General features: G+C 31.7%; 1 protein-coding gene across 6 annotated transcripts in view; it reads right to left on the bottom strand.

Moving 5' to 3' along the window:
* LOC145260598 (uncharacterized) overlaps window positions 1-18,465 on the bottom strand; it is a 111,775-nt gene extending 93,310 nt beyond the window's left edge. For 5 of the 6 annotated variants that reach the window (XM_080118880.1, XM_080118878.1, XM_080118877.1 and 2 more), the window contains exons 1-4: window positions 18,322-18,465; window positions 8,978-9,179; window positions 6,128-6,409; window positions 672-890 (exon numbers count right to left, since the gene is read on the bottom strand). In XM_080118880.1, the coding sequence (XP_079975006.1) occupies window positions 672-890; window positions 6,128-6,409; window positions 8,978-9,165 (689 nt within the window). In that variant the 5' untranslated portion in view covers window positions 9,166-9,179; window positions 18,322-18,465. Of the gene's footprint in view, window positions 1-671; window positions 891-6,127; window positions 6,410-8,977; window positions 9,180-14,793; window positions 14,906-18,321 lie in introns of those variants that run through there. The other variant, XM_080118876.1, reaches the window with a different exon arrangement.
* Between the last annotated feature and the right edge of the window lie 2,102 nt (window positions 18,466-20,567).

Consider the following 20,567-nt stretch of genomic DNA (forward strand, 5'->3'; position numbering starts at 1 on the left):
TTATACAATATTTAAAGGATCAACTGGGGACAAGAAAATTGTTTCCAACTTTTTTACAATTTCTCAGCGTTTGAAAGGTAAAGGAGTACTTTAACAAAACATTCGAAAATTTATGTGCGTTACATAGAGATCAAGTGTTGACCCCAGGAAGGGAGTACCTTGATTTCTGAGAACTTCGACTAAAATAAAATAAAACAAAAGTAATTTAGAAGCAACCGACTCAAAAAAATTATTAAAAACTATCTGGCAAATATACCAAGTGCAAGAGAGATATAAACAATGGCACTTAAAGGAATAGCCAGAATCTTAAAAAGATCTCTCGGTTGGAATGTATTAGATAGTGGATGAATGTCTGGTATTTGGATTTGGTGGGATGCCTTTTCCCCCCAGCTAAAACAAGAAAATTAAAGAGAAAAAAGAGAGAGAGATTAAAAAAGAAATGAAAAATATTCAATAACGCATATATCACTCACCCAATAAAGATGGGTACTTCAGTTAGTCACAAATAAATATCAAATAAATTAACTTCTTTAGTTTTACGTTTCTGAATTTTTTAGATGAGGATTGATTATTCGTATTATTTGGATTCTTCAGATTATTATTCTCATCTTTAGTGTGATTTAGCTTTGAAATTAAAATGAATAATAGGGCTGAAGATGATTAATACTTACGTTTTTGGAGTCATTTGTTTAGAAGCAACATCTTGACTTGTAACTTTATCCACCGAAACTTCCGTTTCTTTGGTACCATCTTCCAAGGCACATAATGATGTTGCAACAGCAGCATCAATAGCAACAGCCTGGTTTGTAGACAAGTTCTCTGTAGAAGTCTTACAGTTTGCTTCATCTTGAATCTGGAAACATTCAATTCTTGGCAAAATTGTAGAGTCTCTAAAATAGAAAGGAGGATAAAAAATAAACTTCTTAGTGACACACAATATGGTTTCCGTTCTGCTAGATCTATAGAAGATGTGCTTACAGTTATATCTCATAGGATTAGCGAATCTCTCGACAGAGGCAACCTTTCTAGGGCAATTGCTCTTGACATATCAAAGGCCTTTGATAGGGTATGGCATAAAGGTTTACTTCACAAGATCTCTAGCTATGGTATAGCTGGAAATATCTTCTCAATTATTAAATCATTTCTCTCTGATAGGTTCATAAGAGTACTAGTTGATGGGCAAAAATCAGAAGCTCACAGTATAAATGCTGGAGTCCCTCAGGGGTCCATCCTGGACCCAACTCTTTTCCTGATCTACATTAATGATCTTCCAAATGACATCCTTACATCATTCGTAGACATTTTTGCTGATGACACTACCATCTATGGTAGCACATCTAAGACAGTAAACGACCAAGTTCTCTCCGATTCTCTCTCCTCTGATCTTGATCACGTTGTACAATGGGGAAAGGAGTGGCTGGTTACTTTTAATGCATCTAAAACCAAGCTTCTATCTTTACATCATCAACGTTCTGATTCCCATCTGGCATCAATTAAAATGAATGGCTCTCGTCTTGGGGAGGCCTCAAGTTTTGACAGGCTTCTGGGCTTGACCGTTACTCCTGATCTTAAATGGAATACGTACATCAAATCTGTTGCAAAGGCCGCTGGAAAAATGGCCGGATCCTTCTATCGATCCAGTAGATATCTCACTGCTGATGCAATTCTCTATCTATATAAGAGCCAGATACGTCCAAGGATGGAATACTGTTGCCACATATGGGCAGGAGCTGCTAGAAAAGACTTGTCCTGCCTTGATAGGGTTCAAAATAGACTTCGTGGCCTGGTGGGAAATGTCCTTTTCTCTTCGCTGAAACCTCTATCTCACAGAAGAGATGTTGCGAGTTTGTCTCTGCTTTATCGTTATTTTCATGGAAAGTGTTCGACTGAGCTTCAATCTATGGTCCACCCCCCCTCGCCAAACTTTCACAAGAAACACTAGACTAGCTGAAAACATTATCAATAATTTTCCCCACTCTTTATCTGTGCCTAAACCTAAACATAGATTCCATGATCAAAGCTTCTTTCTTAGAACTGCACGCCTGTAGAATTGTCTTCCGTTTTCCTGCTTTCCAGCTGTCTATAATATGGTTGTCTTCAAGTCCAACGTGAACAAGTTTCTGATGAGCCGTTCCACTTAAGTTAACAAATTTACCGAACTTCCATTACTATCGATTACTATATTGTCCTTTTGACTACTCTACACTCTTTAACCCTTATCCTTGAGTGGCCTATCGGCCTTGATAAGTGGTGAGGCCTATGTAAAAAAAAAAAAAGAATCGCTTGAAATAATGGAAATTCAATGCTGAATCAAGAAGTTTTTTAGTTGAATGGTTTTACTAATTATCTACGATCGATACACCAGCTGCTGCTGCTCCTCTTTTCAAGCAACCTCGATCCATCGTTCCAGCAAAATCCAGCTTCCATAAAAGGAGCATACTGAAAAAAATTGCCTCAGTCTTTAAGGATTTCTCCTTCATGCAACATCAATTTTTAAAAGTTACAATAGCAACATTTTTGGGTGGAAAAAAATGTTGATTTCAAATTACTTGTATCTCTATTTATTAATGTTTGTTTACTTTTTACAGACATTTTTTTTAATTTTTGTTTACTTTTTACAAACAGTTTTTAATTTTTGTTTACTTTTTACAAACACCGTTAATTTCTGTTTACTTTCACAAACATTTTTAATTTTTGTTTACTTTTTACAAACATTTTTACTTTTTGTTTACTTTTTACAAACATTTTTACTTTTTGTTTACTTTTTACAAACCGTTTTAATGTTTGTTTACTTTTTACAAACATTTTTGATTTTTGTTTACTTTTTACAAACATTTTTTAAAATTTTTGTTTACTTTTTACAAACATTTAATTTTTGAAAATTTATTAAAAAATTCAAATTTTTAAAGAAAAGTGACTTGTTTTTATTTTGGTAAAAATCTTTTTACGTATGGACCTAAAAAGATATCTTGGCTGAAAGTTGTAACTAAACTGGTTTTATTATTTCATTAATACTACAAGAAACATTTCAAATACTTTGCACAGAGAACCTGAATGATGATAGAAATCCGGGGTTGCTTGAACAACGGGCTGAGATTGCTTGAATAAAGAATCAGCAGCAGCTTGTAGTGGTGTCTAAATCGGTCGTACATAAACAGTAAAACGCTTTAATGGAATGAAATTTGCTGGGATCCATGTCATTTTATACCAGAATAAAACCATCAGTTAAATAAGATGTGAGGTTTTGCTAATGTTGAAAGAGCACACTGGCTTATAATAAATATAAAATTACAAAGCAATTCGGTTAAATTTGGATAGTTTGAGCAACTATTATCATTTTGTTTTTTTCATGTTACAGCTGATATAACCTCCGACCTTTAGGTGCATCTATTGGAACTTGGGAATTTTTGTTAAAATCGGGAATTTATACAAAATTTTGAACTAAACCCTTGATCTAAAAAATTAATGCTTCTTATGTTCCGGAATTTTGAGATGAGGATTGGATGTTATTTTCACGTTTTGATTGATATAACCTCTGATCTTCAATTCAATAATATGCAAAAAAATATGCGTTCTTTTTTCTCCTCCTTGATGTTTATAATAATAATACTAAAATAACAATACTACCGAGACTTAAATAATGTCTCCTTTTTCTTTCCCTTATTGACTTAACTCCATTTTCTGTCATGTCATTTACTGTGTGTATATTTATTTTACCTCCTATTGGATTTCTTTTCTTCAAATTATTTTCAGTTAAAATGGGTTTTGGTATTAATCACAAGTTTCATCAGATGAAATGAAATATCCAAACTTCAATAATTACAAAAATAAATTTGCCAACGATTCCTAGGAAATGACAGGAACGGTAATATGTTTATTATTAATTATAAAATTAATTATAATTATAAAATCAATTATAATTATAAAATTATTTACAAAATAAAAGTAAAGAGTATAATATTCACACATTTTCATTACTGCGTTTCATGTGTATGTTTTCAGCATCCCAAATTCTCTTTCTAGCTTCAAATCTGTTATTCTGTTTGAAATTTTAATATTATAAAATGAATTAAAGAAATATAATAAACTCCTAATTAAGCATAAAATATTGACAGATATTACTTATATGGGTTTTAGGGGTGGTGGCAGGAGTTTCTCTGGAACAACAGAATTCAATTTTTAGAACAATTTTAAAATGAGTAATGTTGAAATGTTTTTACCTTAGTGACACTAGTTTTCAATTAATTTTTTGATTGCATTTTATCTTTGTCCATGTTCTAAATTTTTGGAATAGTTGTAGAAAAAGATAATACATGTAAACGTGAATAAACATGCTATTATATATATATATATATATATATATATATATATATATATATATATATGCGTGCGTGTTTGTGTGGTAGCGGGTGGCATTTATTCTATATATATATATATATATATATATGTGTTGTCTCTCAAGATTTGATATTGGAAAAAGTCTGTGTGCAACTATTTTTTAATTTTATCTATGTTCCTTCTGACAAGAAGTTCAGCACTCTCTAGCTGTCTTTATGCTAAGTTTCCAGTGATCACAATTTTACGGATTGATGGTGTCCATCTGACATTATTTATGGTCTTGCTTGAGTTTTTTTTTTTTTCTATGTCTTCTTAGAGCGCTCATGTTTCTGTAAAGTCTTATTTCTCTGCAAGCACTAATATACCCTTTGCCTCTGTCAACGTGCCCGAACCAATGAGGATGATTTGCCTTATTAGGTCATCAAGTTTTGGAATGAATAATTTTTCAAGTCAAGTGTCTGACCTAATGTTTTGGATGTGGACTGGTTTTATGTTATTTATGTTGTATATTTATTTAATCATTGCTCTCTCTTTTCTCAAGAATTAGGCAAGTTAGGGCCAAAACACTCTGCTATGCAGCATTACATCTCTTACGTGGTTATTATAAATCTTATCTTCTCTTCTCTATATAAATAAAATAAACTCATTTTTTCCCCTCCAACTTTGACCTTAATAGGATTAAAAATCATGACATTACATGCAAATGTAATGCGTAGAAACTGTAGCACATTATCTGAGGTGTGCTCTACGCCTATTACCTCTACAGTTCCTCGACAATGGTACATTCCTATATTTTTTCCGGTGAGAGTCCACTGCCAAAATCGGTTAGATTCAATGGAAGTTGCAACATCTTTTCTCTATTAGATTCCTCCTTTCCCCGCTCCCCATTTACACCTCAGCAGATACGTTCACAAGGAACAGTACGAGGAAACACTGGTTTGGAATCGTACAAGGTTATTTATGCCGTTTTTTGTTTCTTTTTTTATTTTTTTTTATCTTTTTTCCCTTATTTATGCTTTCTGTTTTTTCCATAATAAAATAAAAATTAAAAAAAAAAACGCGATTATTATTATTGTTTTTTTTGCTTTTTATTTTAGTAAGACGCAACCTGTGGAACTAACCGGTTTATACTTCTGTTTTTAACGATTCTAACCGTGAAATCAAACTATGACCATTATTTATTAGTATTTTCAACTCAACATTTATTTTTACACAAAGATTACAACGCAACGATATCGTGAATTCACTTGCATTAAAGTTAAAACAAATAAATTCATTTAGAATTCGAGAAAACAAAAAAATTCATTTAGAATTCGAGTGTGATGCAGGACTACTGAAACTAAACCAAAACAAACTTCACTGCGGAATTGATATTTGACCTAATTCACTTTTTAGTTAATTCATCACGTTTTTTTTTTTTTTTTTTTTTTTGCGCTTCCGCTTCAATGATGAGAGTTCGAGCCCCCCCCCCCCCCACCTCCTTCAAACTTTTTGGGAATTTTTCAAACACCTGGGTGCCACCGGACCGTTCGTATTGCATCACATTCATTTAAAAAAAATTTTTTTTTTCACGATTTTTCTTCATTTTTCTTAATAGTTTTAACATTGTTTTTATAATATTTAAACAGGGTTATTACTTCGCTTTGTTTTCATTTTACCACCCGCCAGCCAGGCAATGCCGGGTACCCCCCGCTAGTAAATAATAATTAGGCCAGCAATTAGTGATCAAAATCGAAGGGGCAACATTGTACAGTGAAAGAAAAAAAACAAAAAATAGTCTTGAACTTACTCTGTATTTTCTGATATGTGTTTTGCTGAATCTTTACGGTTCACCTCAGTTACTGGGTTTTCTTTAATATCTAAAGGCACCGCAATAGATACTGGGTCTTTCGATTCTTTCACAATGGACTCTGCACCATCACCTGAAGAAACAGTTTCTTTTTGTTGGGAAGAAGATGCAACCAAAATGGGAGTTGGTTGAGTTCCATGCAAGTTTGGAACACTCAAACTTCGTATACTAGGTCTGGGACGAACTGAGAATGCTGGTCTTCGGAAATTCAATTTGGGTTCACTGAAAAATATTTTTTTCAAAGCGAGTAAAAAAACAAAAAAAAACTGTTATACTTAATTTTTTTATTAATAAAAAAGACAATTAGTTAAAAAAAACATAATAGGCCAGTGTTTCTCAACCTTGTTCTCTTCAATCCCATGCGAATTCTTAATGGTCCATTCATGTCAACTGGACTTCTTATCTCCCTCCCATCACTTAACTTCATACAGCCATGGAATTAGTTTGGATGTTATTATAACAACCAAACATTAACTTTAGTTGTAAATCGAAGAATAATACAATAATACTTCAATCATCGAATATTTCTGTGATTGAACAACTCTGTATTCAAACCAAAAGTTGGATATTTTCTTGCCTTAGTAGTCGCACGAAATTTCGGAGTTTCAACTGCCAGCTTTGCTTTGAATGCAAACGAACAACGCTGCTTCTCAGTCAACCATTCTGATTTACACTCGTTGGATTTGCAGTTTGGTGTGTGATTTTTTTAAATGTAGTGTGACGAATTCTCAAGCCATGCACGTCTGAACTTTGTGACAAGTTATTTTTAAAACAGCGTTATGCCAACCAGTTCGGCTGTCTAGATGTTAGAGTTATATTTAGCACACCATGTGGCAACAGAACCCTATAATTCATTGGTTGATCCCTTTTAGCATGGGATGGCAGAGAACCATAAGGTGTCCAAAAAGTAAATTAAAAAAAAAAAAAAATCAGTAGATACTAGAGCTTCGATGCAACATGAATGAAGCGGACATAAAGAACATCTCATTCAGGAATCATCTTCATCCAAGAAATTTGCCAAAGAAAGAACTCCAGATTACAATTTGCTTTCTATTTTGATGGAAGTGGATTCGCCTTCAAAGCAATAACCTCCTTATCCCTCCATACCTCTTCATCCATCCACTTGTGCCATCAACCGATTATTGAAAGGCAAGAAATAAAATCAGTTTAATTGGAATTATATTTTATTCTCCAAGTTTGAAGATATAATAAAATGACTTTTAAACCCAGGAACGAATTTTATTTCAGTTAATTTTTCGGTTGTCGAACATATCAAATGTTCAAACAACAAACAAACCTCTGGAACGAATTATGGTACTAGTGTATTTTCTTGAGAAATATTTTAATAAACTTATTCATTTACTAAACAAAGAATGCACGCACAATCAAGTTTACCTTATGCTAATTGGCAAAGCCAGCAGTCTTTTACAACTCTTGGGTTTTGGGATGACTAGAAGAATTTACTGGCGATATCAAGATATTTGATGGAGTGAGAGAGAAAAGACCTTGCTTTTAAATGAGGCGGATCATTAAATTAAAATTAAAAGATGAAAAAGCTGTAAATTTGAGCAATACTTTTTGCGTAAATTTAACTAAGACTTGAAAACAAACTGTGTCGGTCTTCACCTCTTACAGGATGCTGGCATGTTCGCCTGTGCTGTCGGTCACAGAATTGTAAACTTCGTTGAATGCTTCTAGTGTAAATTATAAATTCACAAAAAGTGTAGTCGTCTTGCTGGAAGACTGGTAGTTGACCCTCATGTCTGTCGCTCTTACTGTTGATTTCTTTAAAAAATTTTATATACTTTATTGTATTATTTAGCGATATCATTTGCAAGCAACTGCTGCTATTAAAAAAAAACTTTATTTAAATTGTTACTGATTGTGTTTACAGCAATAGTAGCAGCCAATTTATTGGTTTAATATTAATAAACTAGATAGAATTGCTATCAGAATCGCCTAATTTTGTTTGCTCCCGTTTTTCGTGTTTCTTTTTATTTCAATCATCTTTTCTTTTGTGATCCAAAAGTCGAATTTGCTAATGAGCACAACGTTCTAATAATATTGTAATATAGTGAGGTTGTATATATTTATGAATATATGTTATCATCTAGTGTATATATATTTACGTGTTAAGATATTTGATCGTCTAGTGATGAGAGTATAAACAGCAAATATAAAAAAAAAGGGACGGATAACAGTTCTTTTTGGAAGGGGTTACCATTGGCCAATGGGGAAACATACTTGATCCATATTTGGTCTTGTTTGACGAGAAGATGCAAAGAAGATTTATTCCAATGAATCAACAAATCCTGGGTTGTCTTTTCAATAACTTTGTTCCAAATGTTTTCCCTGGAAAGCTGCAATGCTGGTCCGAGATTTTTACTACAGACATTTTCCGACAGTCTCCCCTGATTACAGTCAGTCTCTCCCCTGAATAACGACTCAACTTTTCTCTCTGACAACTCTTGACTAATTTCTATGTGTCTCTCAACCTATCTCGTTACATTATTAACCCCATGTGACCAAAGACAAATCAGATAATTCCTCCTTCATGCATTTTGTTTATGTTAACATTCTTTTCATCAATTTAACATTTTTGGCAACTATTTTAACAGAAATAATGTTATCATAAAAAATAACTTTCACAACATCCAAAGTGTTTCTATTTTTACAAATGCTAATAACGATTATAATAATAGACCAACTATGTAACGATATATGTGACTTGATTCCTATCATTTTCAGTGCATACGCCTGACATTTATTAATGAATAAAAACATAAATACCTTGAAGTAGATGAATTGGTCTCAGTTGTTACAGGTACACTAGAAACAGTACCTCCTTCAGCAGATTTGGCCACAGATTCATTTTCCTTTTTGCTTGATGCTTCTTGACTCCTCACATTATTATCCGAAGTGGGCCTCGTAGATCGGGCGTTCAGTAATGGTTTCACCTGGATCCTAGAACGCCTCATGATTGATTTTTAACCTAAAAACAAAATTAGAAAGACAATTTAAAAAAAAAAAAAACTTGGTACTTGTACAGTTTAATCAACACCTTAAAAAAATGAAAATATCGAAAAAAGATTTTATTGTATGTATCCGTTTTGAACTGAAGATCTCCGAAAAAAAATAATTTCACTTAATTTGATCAGGTAGTTTTTTTGGGTTTTTTACAGTGAAAAAATACATTTTTATGAGAACGCGTTGAAGGCAGATCTTGGATTTTTTCTTAATTTTCGTTTGGAGTTTAGAAATGTCACAGGGAGATAACGCCAGTTAAAGTGCCGACACTCCTTTCCCATCTTTAATTCTAGCTTTTCTTCCTAAAAATCAAACTTTTTGCTTGATATCATAAATTGTTTTTTTGCTGTAAAAAAAAAAAAAAAACTACTTGATGAAATCAAGTGAAATTTTTTTTTCGGAGAACTTAGCTTCATAACGGATACGTGAAATATAGCCTTTTTCCGATATTTTCATTTTTTAATGTCTTGATTAAACTGTACAAGTACCCAAAAACTACTTGATGAAATTAAATGAAATTTTTTTTCCGGAGAAGTTCATTCCATAATGGATACGTACAATTTAAAAAATTTTTTCTCGATATTTTCATTTTTTAATGTCTTGATTAAACTGTACAACTTTATAACTTATTTAGAAGAAACTGAATCAAGCCTTAAAAAATTTTTTTTGAAATATGTCAGTAAGACAAATCGATGCAGCTACTAGACACCGCCAAAAATGGCCGAAAAATCAAGTTGTTGTTGTTTTTTAAAACGAAATTACATTTATTAAAATCCATTATTTCTGAGTAACTTTTTTTTTTCCAGAAAGATAAAACCCTGAATTTTATCACATAGAAAGCAGAATAATGTAAAACTTTTTCTACTATTTTTAATTAAATTTTAAATGTTAAATTTTCCCAAAAAGTTAATTGACATTTTTTGTCTCGCACAAAAAACGTATATAAATAGTTAAAAAAAAAGGTTTTGGAAATAATTTATTTATTTGTTTAACTAAGATTTAGGGTGATTTTATATGAGAATATGCAAAAATATTATAATATAAGTACCTGGATTTCAAATAATTCCACTTATTCATATACGCAACTAGTTACTTCGCGTCGATTTAGACAATGTTTACATTTGTACTTGATAAAAAGCAAACTATGGAAGACCAAACAGGCAAAAAAAAAAAACTTATTTTTCAGTGACGAAAATTTCAATGTATTATTAACGCTGAGGCTGGCCAGTGCCAGATGGGTGACCATTTGTATGAGTTTGGTTTTTAATGTGTATGTGTGTGGGAGCCAGGCTCCCCAAAATGGGGGGGGGGGTTAAAGCAGAATAAAAAAAAAATATTTCAGCGCGTTTGGTCCACCATAGTCGAAAGGCGGCAAACGTTTTCAAACGGGATCGAAAAAATGATATTTTTAACACAAATGGCACAATATTTATCGAATTTTTTTTTGTATCGATTCTTCAAAGCATACTCTGTTTAATAATGGTCATGCATTATTCAGCTCGCTAAAAAAAAAAAAAAAAAAATTGATTTATTTATCAAAGATTTTAAAATGGCTTTTTTCGTATAAATATTAAAACAAAATTTTTTTTTTTTTGCTTAACTTAAATTAATTATTTTACTTAATATATTCACCGAATTTCACACTTCAAAACTCAAAAGCGGGATAATTAAACACAATCGAAGAAGTTCTGATATTCAGACGTCAAAATAAGTTTGTTTTTTTTTGTTTTTTGTAAATCTATAATCCTGTTCCTTACAACAACACAACATGTTTTGTTCAGTTTCAGATGATTATTTTGAGCATATTTGGAACCCCCTCAAAACAAGGGGGGGGGCGTTGTAAGCAAAAAAAAAATATATATATATATATATAAATATCGTTTATGAAAAATAAGTACTGTTATAAAGTTCATTCTTCTATTAATAATCGCTGAAAATTTCGTATTGATTGGATAATTACCTGATTTTTGGTAGATTCTTAAAAAGACGTTCCGTCAAAAAGTACTTACCTGCCCCCCCCCCCAGTTCTGGCGGTGCCTAAGCTACTATAATAGCAACATTTGAAATTTTTAATATTGAATTTCAAGGCAAATCAATGTTCTCTACTTAAAGGCCATTTGACTTTTTGCGTCAATTTAAACTAAAAGCAACTTAATTGGCATATCAGAAGTACTTAAATATTATCGCATTATTTAAAAAAAAAAAAACAACAACAAAAACACGAGTTTTCGATTTTTATCATAAAAACCCTTTGCCCCATTGTTTTGATGAGTGACAAGGGAAGTAACTCAATTATACTAAAAATACAGGGAAATAACTCATACTATTAACATATAATTTATTTAAAAATTGACAAAAGTCCCCTTTTGAAACTCTCCAGTGTTTTTTTGGCCAAACATTTTATTTTCGCTAATTTTAATCAAAAAATGTTTACGTTAATAATTTTTTTTTACCTCATCATTTTTCGTAATTTTTTAATATATTCATTACTGTAACATGCCAATTAAGTAGAGACCATTGGTTTACTTTGAAATTCAACATTAAAAATTTTGCTAGTATAGTGGAGCTCTGCACTCTGCAGGAATTTGTCTTACTGAGATGGCACCACTTGTAACTATCCAATAAATAGCTAAATATTTTGTTTCAAATTTATAAACTAATTATATTCATTAACAAAACAAAAAGAAACAAATTCAAAGACAAATTAATAAGGTGGTTGTCCAGAATTCCCTAATATTAAAACACAAAAAGAGCAAAAAATCTTTATGTATATACTTGCCATGGAACAAAAATGTCATATTCCAAAAATCACATAAATTGATCAATTAGTATAAAAATACTACTTGATCAATCTATATGATTTTTATGATTTTAAGCAAATAATGGTAAACTGTAGACATTACAAGGCTGAAAAAAATCTTGGAAGTTTGAATTGAGTTACCCCCCCCCTTATTTATTTAAGATGGCAGAGTGAGACACTCCATCCTCACTTCCTTAAATTTCATCTTCTTAGCTAAAAACTAAAAAAAAATAGTTGATTAATTTATGTGAGTTTTGGAATATGACATTTTGTTTAGTCACAGGTAAATATATCATACAATTTTTCTTTTTAACAGAGGGGGAATTCTAAACAAGAGCCATTAATAAAATCAAATATTTACTTTTTAACTTCCCAAATTTAATCTTCTATATTAATAGAATTACGAGATAAGTTTGTGTTTTCTCATATTAAAATAAATCTGATAAACATTGAATTATTTTATTTTCTATTATTCAATATTTATTGAAATAAAAAAAAATGCAATGGAGTAAAATAAAACAATTTCACAAACCCTATTTAAATTTTTTTTAGTCCCCAACAAAAGGAGAGTGAACCTGTAAACTCACCCTTGTCCGTTCGTACTTTTCTCAATAATTATGCCTTGGAATTTTTTAAATTTTGCACAAACATTAAACATGATACGAGTAAAAAAAAGTAACAGAATGGATTTTCCGGGAAAAATTGCAATAAAAATACATTCTTGGTCTGAAATGGTAATTTTTGTCCTGAAATAAAATTCTCATTTGTTTCTAATATATATAAAACTGAACTACCTTTTAGTATCTATTTGTGGAGAAAAATAAAATGGAGATGTAAGGTTTTGATTTTTAGAAGAATCAGATTGATTAAACAAAGATACGAAAGAAGTACCATGTGACCGGCCAATTAATGTATTTACTTGCTTCCCCACCAAAGCAAATTAGGCACAAGGCCGTTTTTAATGTGGGGTAAAAACCAGCTCCCCTAAAAGTAGCCAAAAAAGGGGAACTCTGGTTACCAAAAATAATAATTGTACCAGTATAGATGGTTTCCCCTCCATTGACTGTGACAAATTACCTTAAGTGCAGCATCTGCAGAACAGATACTACACTTTGATCCTGGCCCGAAAGCCAAGATATTTATTTGCTCCCCCACCGAGCAAATTAGGCATAAGGCCGATTTTTAATGTGAGGAGTGAAGGGGAAATGGGGGCTAACTCCCCGGGGAGTAGGGGAACTGGATAGTGATAATTGGTATGAAGGGTTTCCCCTACAATGACCAAGGTCTCATATGTGGGGCTGTCCCCCACAGATGGTCTTTACTTGCAGTATCTGCCGGAACAGATACTACACTTTGATCCCAGTCCGGAGGCCAAGAACAACAGAAAAAAGGCAAGCCTCTTTTCTATTTATTTAAACCATTTATGTGACCGGCCAATTAAACAGATGAGGTCTCACAAACACTCTCGTCTGGCCAAAGTGGATTGTTGCAAGTAAACAGGCCACCAGGATTCCATCCTAAGGCAACATGAGTCACTACTCAGAGCCTATAAATAGTTCTACTTCCGGGAGGAATAGGGTATCCTTCTATATGGGGTTGCAGCCAGTGAATGTGTAGCCCTGCTGACAAGATGAACTTCCAAAAGGAGAGTTGGATGCAATTCAATTTTTTATGATAGTTGTAACTATTGGGTACACAAGCCGTGCAGTAGAATTATTAGTAAGCTAGGATAGGTTTAACCAATTTGTGTGCAAAAAGTGTAAGACAATGGAGATGGACGAGCATTTGGATGTAGACAAAGTATACCTGGATGGCAAAACTATTGAAAAGTTTGGTTATAGTCAACTAACGTACTTCTTAACTTTCAGTATGTCTGTTACTGGAAGCGGTGACAAGGCTGATCAATTTTTTCATTTTTATTGTTCTTCAGTATTCCTGTTGTGAAGTGACTTATTGAAATAAAATAAGAAAAGGACATTATTATGTACAGTATACAAAAAAAATTAAAATTATACAAATAAAAATAACACAAATAGTCTTTATTTGCTTCCAAAACTAAACAGTCCATTATTTAAAGATTTTTTAAACTGGTTTTCAATAATTCTTTACAAAAAAACAAAAAGAAAACAAAGAGTGCAAAAAGTGTTTTCAATAATTTAAAAAAAAAAAAAAAAAAAAAAGCTAATTTCAATAATTCTTAATGAAAATTTTTAAACATGTTTTCAATAATTTTTTTTAAAAAGTGCAAAAAGTATTTTCAATAATTCTTAAGATAAGACAGAAAAAACCTTTTCAATGATTATTTAAATAAAAAAACAATTGGGAAAAACGTAATGAAAAAAAAATGAGTACATTCACAGGGGAGATATAGGAGTGTGAGAAAAAAAAAGCGAAGAAATTGATTTGGCTTGTCACCACTTCCGGTAGCAGAAACACCGTAAGTTAGGAAGTACGTTAGCTGACTATTGCCAAAAGTTTTGTTACTCTTGTGATATTTATTGGGGAGCACAGGATGGGGCAGGTGCGAGCTAGTGTGATTTTCAGAGTTAGGAATGAACAGAGTAAATTTAAAGCACTTATGCCATTACAAACTAGCAGAGTTTTACTACTGTCAACCAAAGGAAAAGTGTATTAGGAATGTGTAGGCAGTGTGATGATGTATGGAAGCAAAACCTGGCCGGAGAGGGTTGAGGACATGCGTTGCATGGAGAGAAATGATATGAGAATCATACAATGGATGTCTAATGTGAGTATTACAGACATGCATAGATCTGATGACCTTAGAAGAAGATTAAATCTGGACAGTAACAGGTTTGCAGAACAGGAGACTTTGCTGGCATGGCCACATGGAAAGAATTAATGAGAAGTCTTCAGATGTAGAACAGTTGTGGCAGCAGGTTCAATTCACAGGAGAAGGCTAAAGAAAATATAGAAAATAAGAAAAATGTACCAGAGGAAAATAAGGATAAATGAAGACCTGTAGAGAAATATGTTACTTTGGAAATCAATTCCTTAAAGTTGGCAAATAAATGCTAGAATGTAAACCAGACATTAAACCAAATAAGATGATAAATTGTTTTAGTAGCCATATTAAAGCTAAAATGTTCAAAATAACAAATTTCTTTTTTTTTTTTTTTTTTTTAGCCATTTTCATAAATTATCTACTAATGTTTTAACCTCTTCATTTTTTCTTTTCAATTTGCTTAATTCTTTCAAAAGCATTTCGTGTGTAAAATAAAGTTTTTTTGTGTATCAGTAATGTTGATCCATCATTAGAAACAAGATGAACATCTAAGAGTTATGAAAGGCGAAATACAAAACCAATAAAAGTTTTTTTTAAATAATTACACAACATTTTCTCTATTTCAGTTTTATTCAGTTTGTGTAGTGCACTGGTTTTGTATTTCGTTTTTACTTTGTCAGTTTCCATTTTTTTTTTTGTGTCAAATTACTGCTCTGTTTATTTAAAAGTTAGATTCAAACAAACCTCTTTCTGCCATTTCTAAAAGCATGTGGGCATTAATCTACATTCCCCCCAAAAACAACATTGAATTTTAAACCACAAGCAGTTCAACTCCTTCATACCCAGTCAAAATACCAATATCTAAATAGTATCAAGCAACATTCCAGATCCACAACAAATTTGGTCGTTAATTACTTATACTTAATTGATTGTGACCAAGACATGTCCACTGTAGTGAGGCTCCTCCTAAATGAATCCAGTCTGGGGATCAGGAGGCCTCTACATCCGACTGCTTGGCTAATCATCGAGCCCAAGGAGTGGAGAAAGACACCAGCAACAACAAATCAAAGTGTTCTCTTCAGGGCCGCTCACAAACTACAAAAATGTGACTTCTTTTTCACATTTTGTTACCTGTTTCGTACGCCTAACTTCAGCTCCACCTCTGACTCCTGCACTTTCAGCACCTCATGCTACAGCAACTTTCAGTGGCTTCTTCCAGCAGCCTCTGCTCTGGCTCTTTCTTACCTTAGCTCCTAGCGGTCCCTGCCAATAGCCTCTGGCTTCCTGTTCCATTAATTAATTGTTGACGCCCTGCTCTTTTTCATCAACATCCGACCCTCTCTTCCAGTAAATGCCAATGCCCAGCTCTAGGATCCACCCTTTCTTGCAAACTCTGTTACTGTCAATCTAGTCTTTGGCTGGGACATTTCATCACATCTAAAGGATATTCACATCAATTTCTGTGTGACATCATTACCTGATATCGAGGATCCAGCTTCCTCACTTCCATTCCTCTGTTCCTGTCGATCCCACCCTTGACCACATCCACACAGACCGGACATACCAGAGACATCCTATTACACCTCATCAATCTCTGCGTGACATGCTGACCAGAATTCAGTTTTTCACATCTCCAGCTTTTCCAGTTATCCAGCACCCCCCCCCTCCTCCACATTCCTGTCCAGGTACAATATTTCCAGTTCTTTAATCTTTCTGATTCCAGAATCTTCGTTGACTGATTTTTTTCAATTCTTTTATCTTTTTCCCTATTTTATTTATGGTGGAATAAATATTTACTTTATAACTCTTCATCTGTGTTGTCTCTTCTTTGCCATGTGTCGTTATTTTCTTAGTTGTACGGTTGATTAGTTCTCACCTATTAGTCTGCTATAACAAAACATTGTTTTTATTGATGAAGCAAGTCAACATTCGCATTTTAAGAATAAATTCGATGAATTCAGAAATAATGAAAAATGGTATTACTACAAGAATGTTTAGAGTTTATGATAGTTTTTACTTGAATTTGGTTATTAATTCATATTATATAGTCTGAAAGCTTTTTGTTTTAAATTCAACATGAAATTAAGAAAAAATAAAAAGGCATAAGTAATTTGGATGTTAAAAAATACAATATGGCCGCCAGCGATTAAAACACCGAAAAAAGATGTTCACAAGTTAAAGAAGTAAATTAGAATTTTATTTCGAATAAGAAATGAAATCTAAGACCAACAATAATACTCTCCATGTGGACAAAATTAAAATGATAAAATAATGGTGAAATTCCGACGGTTACCAAATCTTGTGAAAACAAAAACCGGAACAAACGAAATCCTAATAATTGCGGTCAAATGAAAACAAAGATTAGAATCAAATGCATTCTAATCCACAACAAAATGCCGGTAATTTCGGTATTATTATACAAACACCGTGACAGCGAATTAGTAAAATCTTTTACGTAGTATTCTGTTACGTTTCGGTGTGCTGAACACGAATCTGAAAACTGGGTTAGGGTTAGGGTTAGGGTACATTTTTTTCTACTAATTCGCTGTCACGGTATTTGTATAAATTTACCGGTATTTCTTGGTAAGGACACCTCGGGCGATTAGCAATAAAACTAACCATTTCTCGGTACTGTATGCGATGCAAAATTTGCTACAAAATATTGAGTTATTTCTTATCTCGTGATGAGTCGATATTTAGTTGGTATGTTTTTTATTTATTTATTTAATTTAAAAAAAAATTTTTTTTTTAACTTTAACTGCCACCGTTAAATTGATGAAAGGCAAGTAGTTTTCGGGATATTAATATCTTTATTACCCAATGTAATCCATTACGTTTTCATTTTAACGATTTAAATAATTTTACAACTAGTGTCTTATCAGAAAAAGGGGACCTTTAAAATCCCCCCCCCCAGTGGAATTTGTACGTTTATGAAATATTGTTTAAAAAAAAATTAACAAATAATATTTGTGAAGTGAAAAAAATCGAACTTGATGACGACACGTGACAATTGTTCATAATTTTATGTATTTTTTTTTTTAATCAACTGATATTTAATATTCAAATGAGATTTTTTAACAGTGCAGTTATCCGTGCTATTTTTATAACTAGTATTTTCAAGTTAAATTAAAGTATCTGTTTTTATCAAACCGTACATAGGGAGAAGAGGGTGTTTTGTATCTATTTTGTACAGAAACAAACACCCTCTTCTCCCTATGTAAAGAATGGCTTTCTAAATAACGTTATTATTTCAGCACGGATCAATAAGTGCACCAATTAATCCAAATAATTTCTAGTAACATTTTCATTTAAAGATTGAAAAATTTGAAAAAATATAAATTCTTAACTATAATTTTAAAAGAAGAAAAATAGAGCATGTCGCTTTATTAATAACAAGATTATCAATGTGTTATTTTTTTTTTTTTTTCTTTTACGGCAAATTACAAAAATAAATATTCTTCCAGACCACGCGTCAACTGAAACGAATAAAAGAGAACACATTCATTCGTTTGTCATATTTTCTACATAGTTTTAATAATATATCAGATTAAAACACAACTTTACCGTAATTATGTATAATAAATAAATAAGTGATTCCGTTTCTTTAGTTCGTCGAGGCAATTCCTGTTCACATTTCAGTTCCATTCTTCATATTGGAAGAGCAGTTTGGGTAGACATTTTGGTGTAAAACCGGTGTAGAACTAAAAATGAGCCTACAAAATAAAAATGCCAAACATCTTTTTTTTTTTTTTTTTTTTTTTTTTTTTTTAATATATATATCAGTGGATAATGGCAAAAAAAAATGACATGGTCAAAATATTTTTTTCTTTTAAATTATTAAAATTATACTTTTATTCATTTAAACTTTATTAATATTATTTTAATAATGATGAAATAATATGCGGTGCATTTCAGGTCGTTTTTCTGTAAGGGAGGTAATTCAATATTCAACCAGCGTGTTTGTAAACAAAGCAACTTGGGTCAAGATCAAAGTATAATATCTGTTCTTCAGATGCTGCACTTAAATTTCTTGTTTTCTGTCAATGGAGGAGAAATCCTTCACGACTGAGACAATTTTTATTTTTGTTCCTTTTCTCCACATTAAAAAAACGACCCTGGTGTCTAACTCTGTCCCGTGGGGAGATATTGTAAATAGGAACTTTCGTTCAAGATACTTTAATTAATTATAAAAGTTGTAAATAAGTTAAAAAAAAAAAAAAAAAAAACAGTTAAGAGTAACACATTCAGCTAAATCACTCCCCACCCTTAAAAATGAGATTCTACTTTTTAGGCGATTACGTGTGAACACCTCGAAAAATTTGACAAAAACGAAAATGAATAATAATAAAATAATTATTTTACCGAACAAACTATGCCGTCACTTATTAATTGAAAAAGACTTCACAAATATTTTATGCAAATTATATGTGGTAATCGCGAAGAAAGAGAGAGCCTGTTTCCTCCGTTTGACTATAGGTGGCGTTAATGTCTGTCCACCCAGTTACGGAAGCACAAAATGTATATAATGGCACCGTTGAAATAAAAATAAATGTTTAATTTTAAACATGTTTTTTTTTGTTTGTTTGTTTGTTTTTTGCACACATATTTAAGTTTGTTTTTGTTTTGTTTTTTCAAACATATTTACGTTTTTTTTTTGTTGTTGTTTTTGCAAACATATTTAAGTGTTATTTTTCCAAACATTTACGTTTTGTTGCTAGTTTATTTTCAAACATTTACGTTTTTTTTGTTTTTAGGTTTTTTTTGTTGTTTTTTTGCAGGCATAAACTAACTATTTTTGAAATATTTTTCTTTTAGAAAAGTTTGCTTATGCACTTATTGAACCGCGCTATTTTTTAAAAAATTTTTTATAGTAGTTTCAAGTAATATTCAGGTTTTACAATATCCCTTTTCAAATATATATATAAATACTCGCGGAAAAAGTAAAATAAGTCCAGAAAAATTAAGAAAAAAGAGGGGGGTCCATAAAAAAAAAGATAAAAGAAAAAACGTTGACTTTTTTTATTATAAGAACGTAAAAAATACTCGCGGAAAAACGGTTGTACCCATAAATATGTTTAAAAGAAAAATATAGCAAAAACATTTAATTTATGCTTGCAAAAAAAAAAAAAAAATTTAAATTAAAACAAAAATAACGTAAATGTTTGAAAATAAACCAGCAACAAAACGTAAATGTTTGGAAAAATAAAACTTAAATATGTTTGCGAAAACAAAACAAAATAAAACTTAAATATGTTTGCAAAAAAAAAAAAAAAAAAAAAACATGTTTAAAATTAAAATATAATAAAAACATTTATTTTTATTTCAACGGTGCCATTATATACATTTTGTGCTTCCGTAACTGGGCGGACAGACATTAACGCCACCTATAGGCAAACGCAGGAAACAGGCTCTCTCTTTCTTCATGATTACCTTATATGTTTACTCGTGTTTTTTGAAAATAGTATTTAAACAATATTTCCATGAAATTTATTCTAATTGTAATTTCAGATTAATACTGTATTCTGTTTTGTTTATAAATAGGTGTGCAAATTATAGGAAGCAACAGTAGCAGCGAATGTTGTTTAAAGTATTGATTATTCGATATCTCAGTTATCAGCTTCTTTTTCAATCACTGACACAGAAGTTTCCAATTCCAGTTCAAATATTGCGCATAATAGAACACGCAAATATTAACGTTCTTTTTCTTTCTTCTGATTATTTTTAGGGTATTTTTTTGCGACCTACCCCAGCGTAGTATAAATTTTACTGTATACCCCCCACCACTCCATGTTAAGAACGGGTTTCGGAAT

This window comes from Euprymna scolopes, chromosome 36 (assembly GCF_053919585.1).
Source record: "Euprymna scolopes isolate OS-2025 chromosome 36, ASM5391958v1, whole genome shotgun sequence".
Taxonomy (NCBI): Eukaryota; Metazoa; Mollusca; class Cephalopoda; order Sepiida; family Sepiolidae; genus Euprymna; species Euprymna scolopes.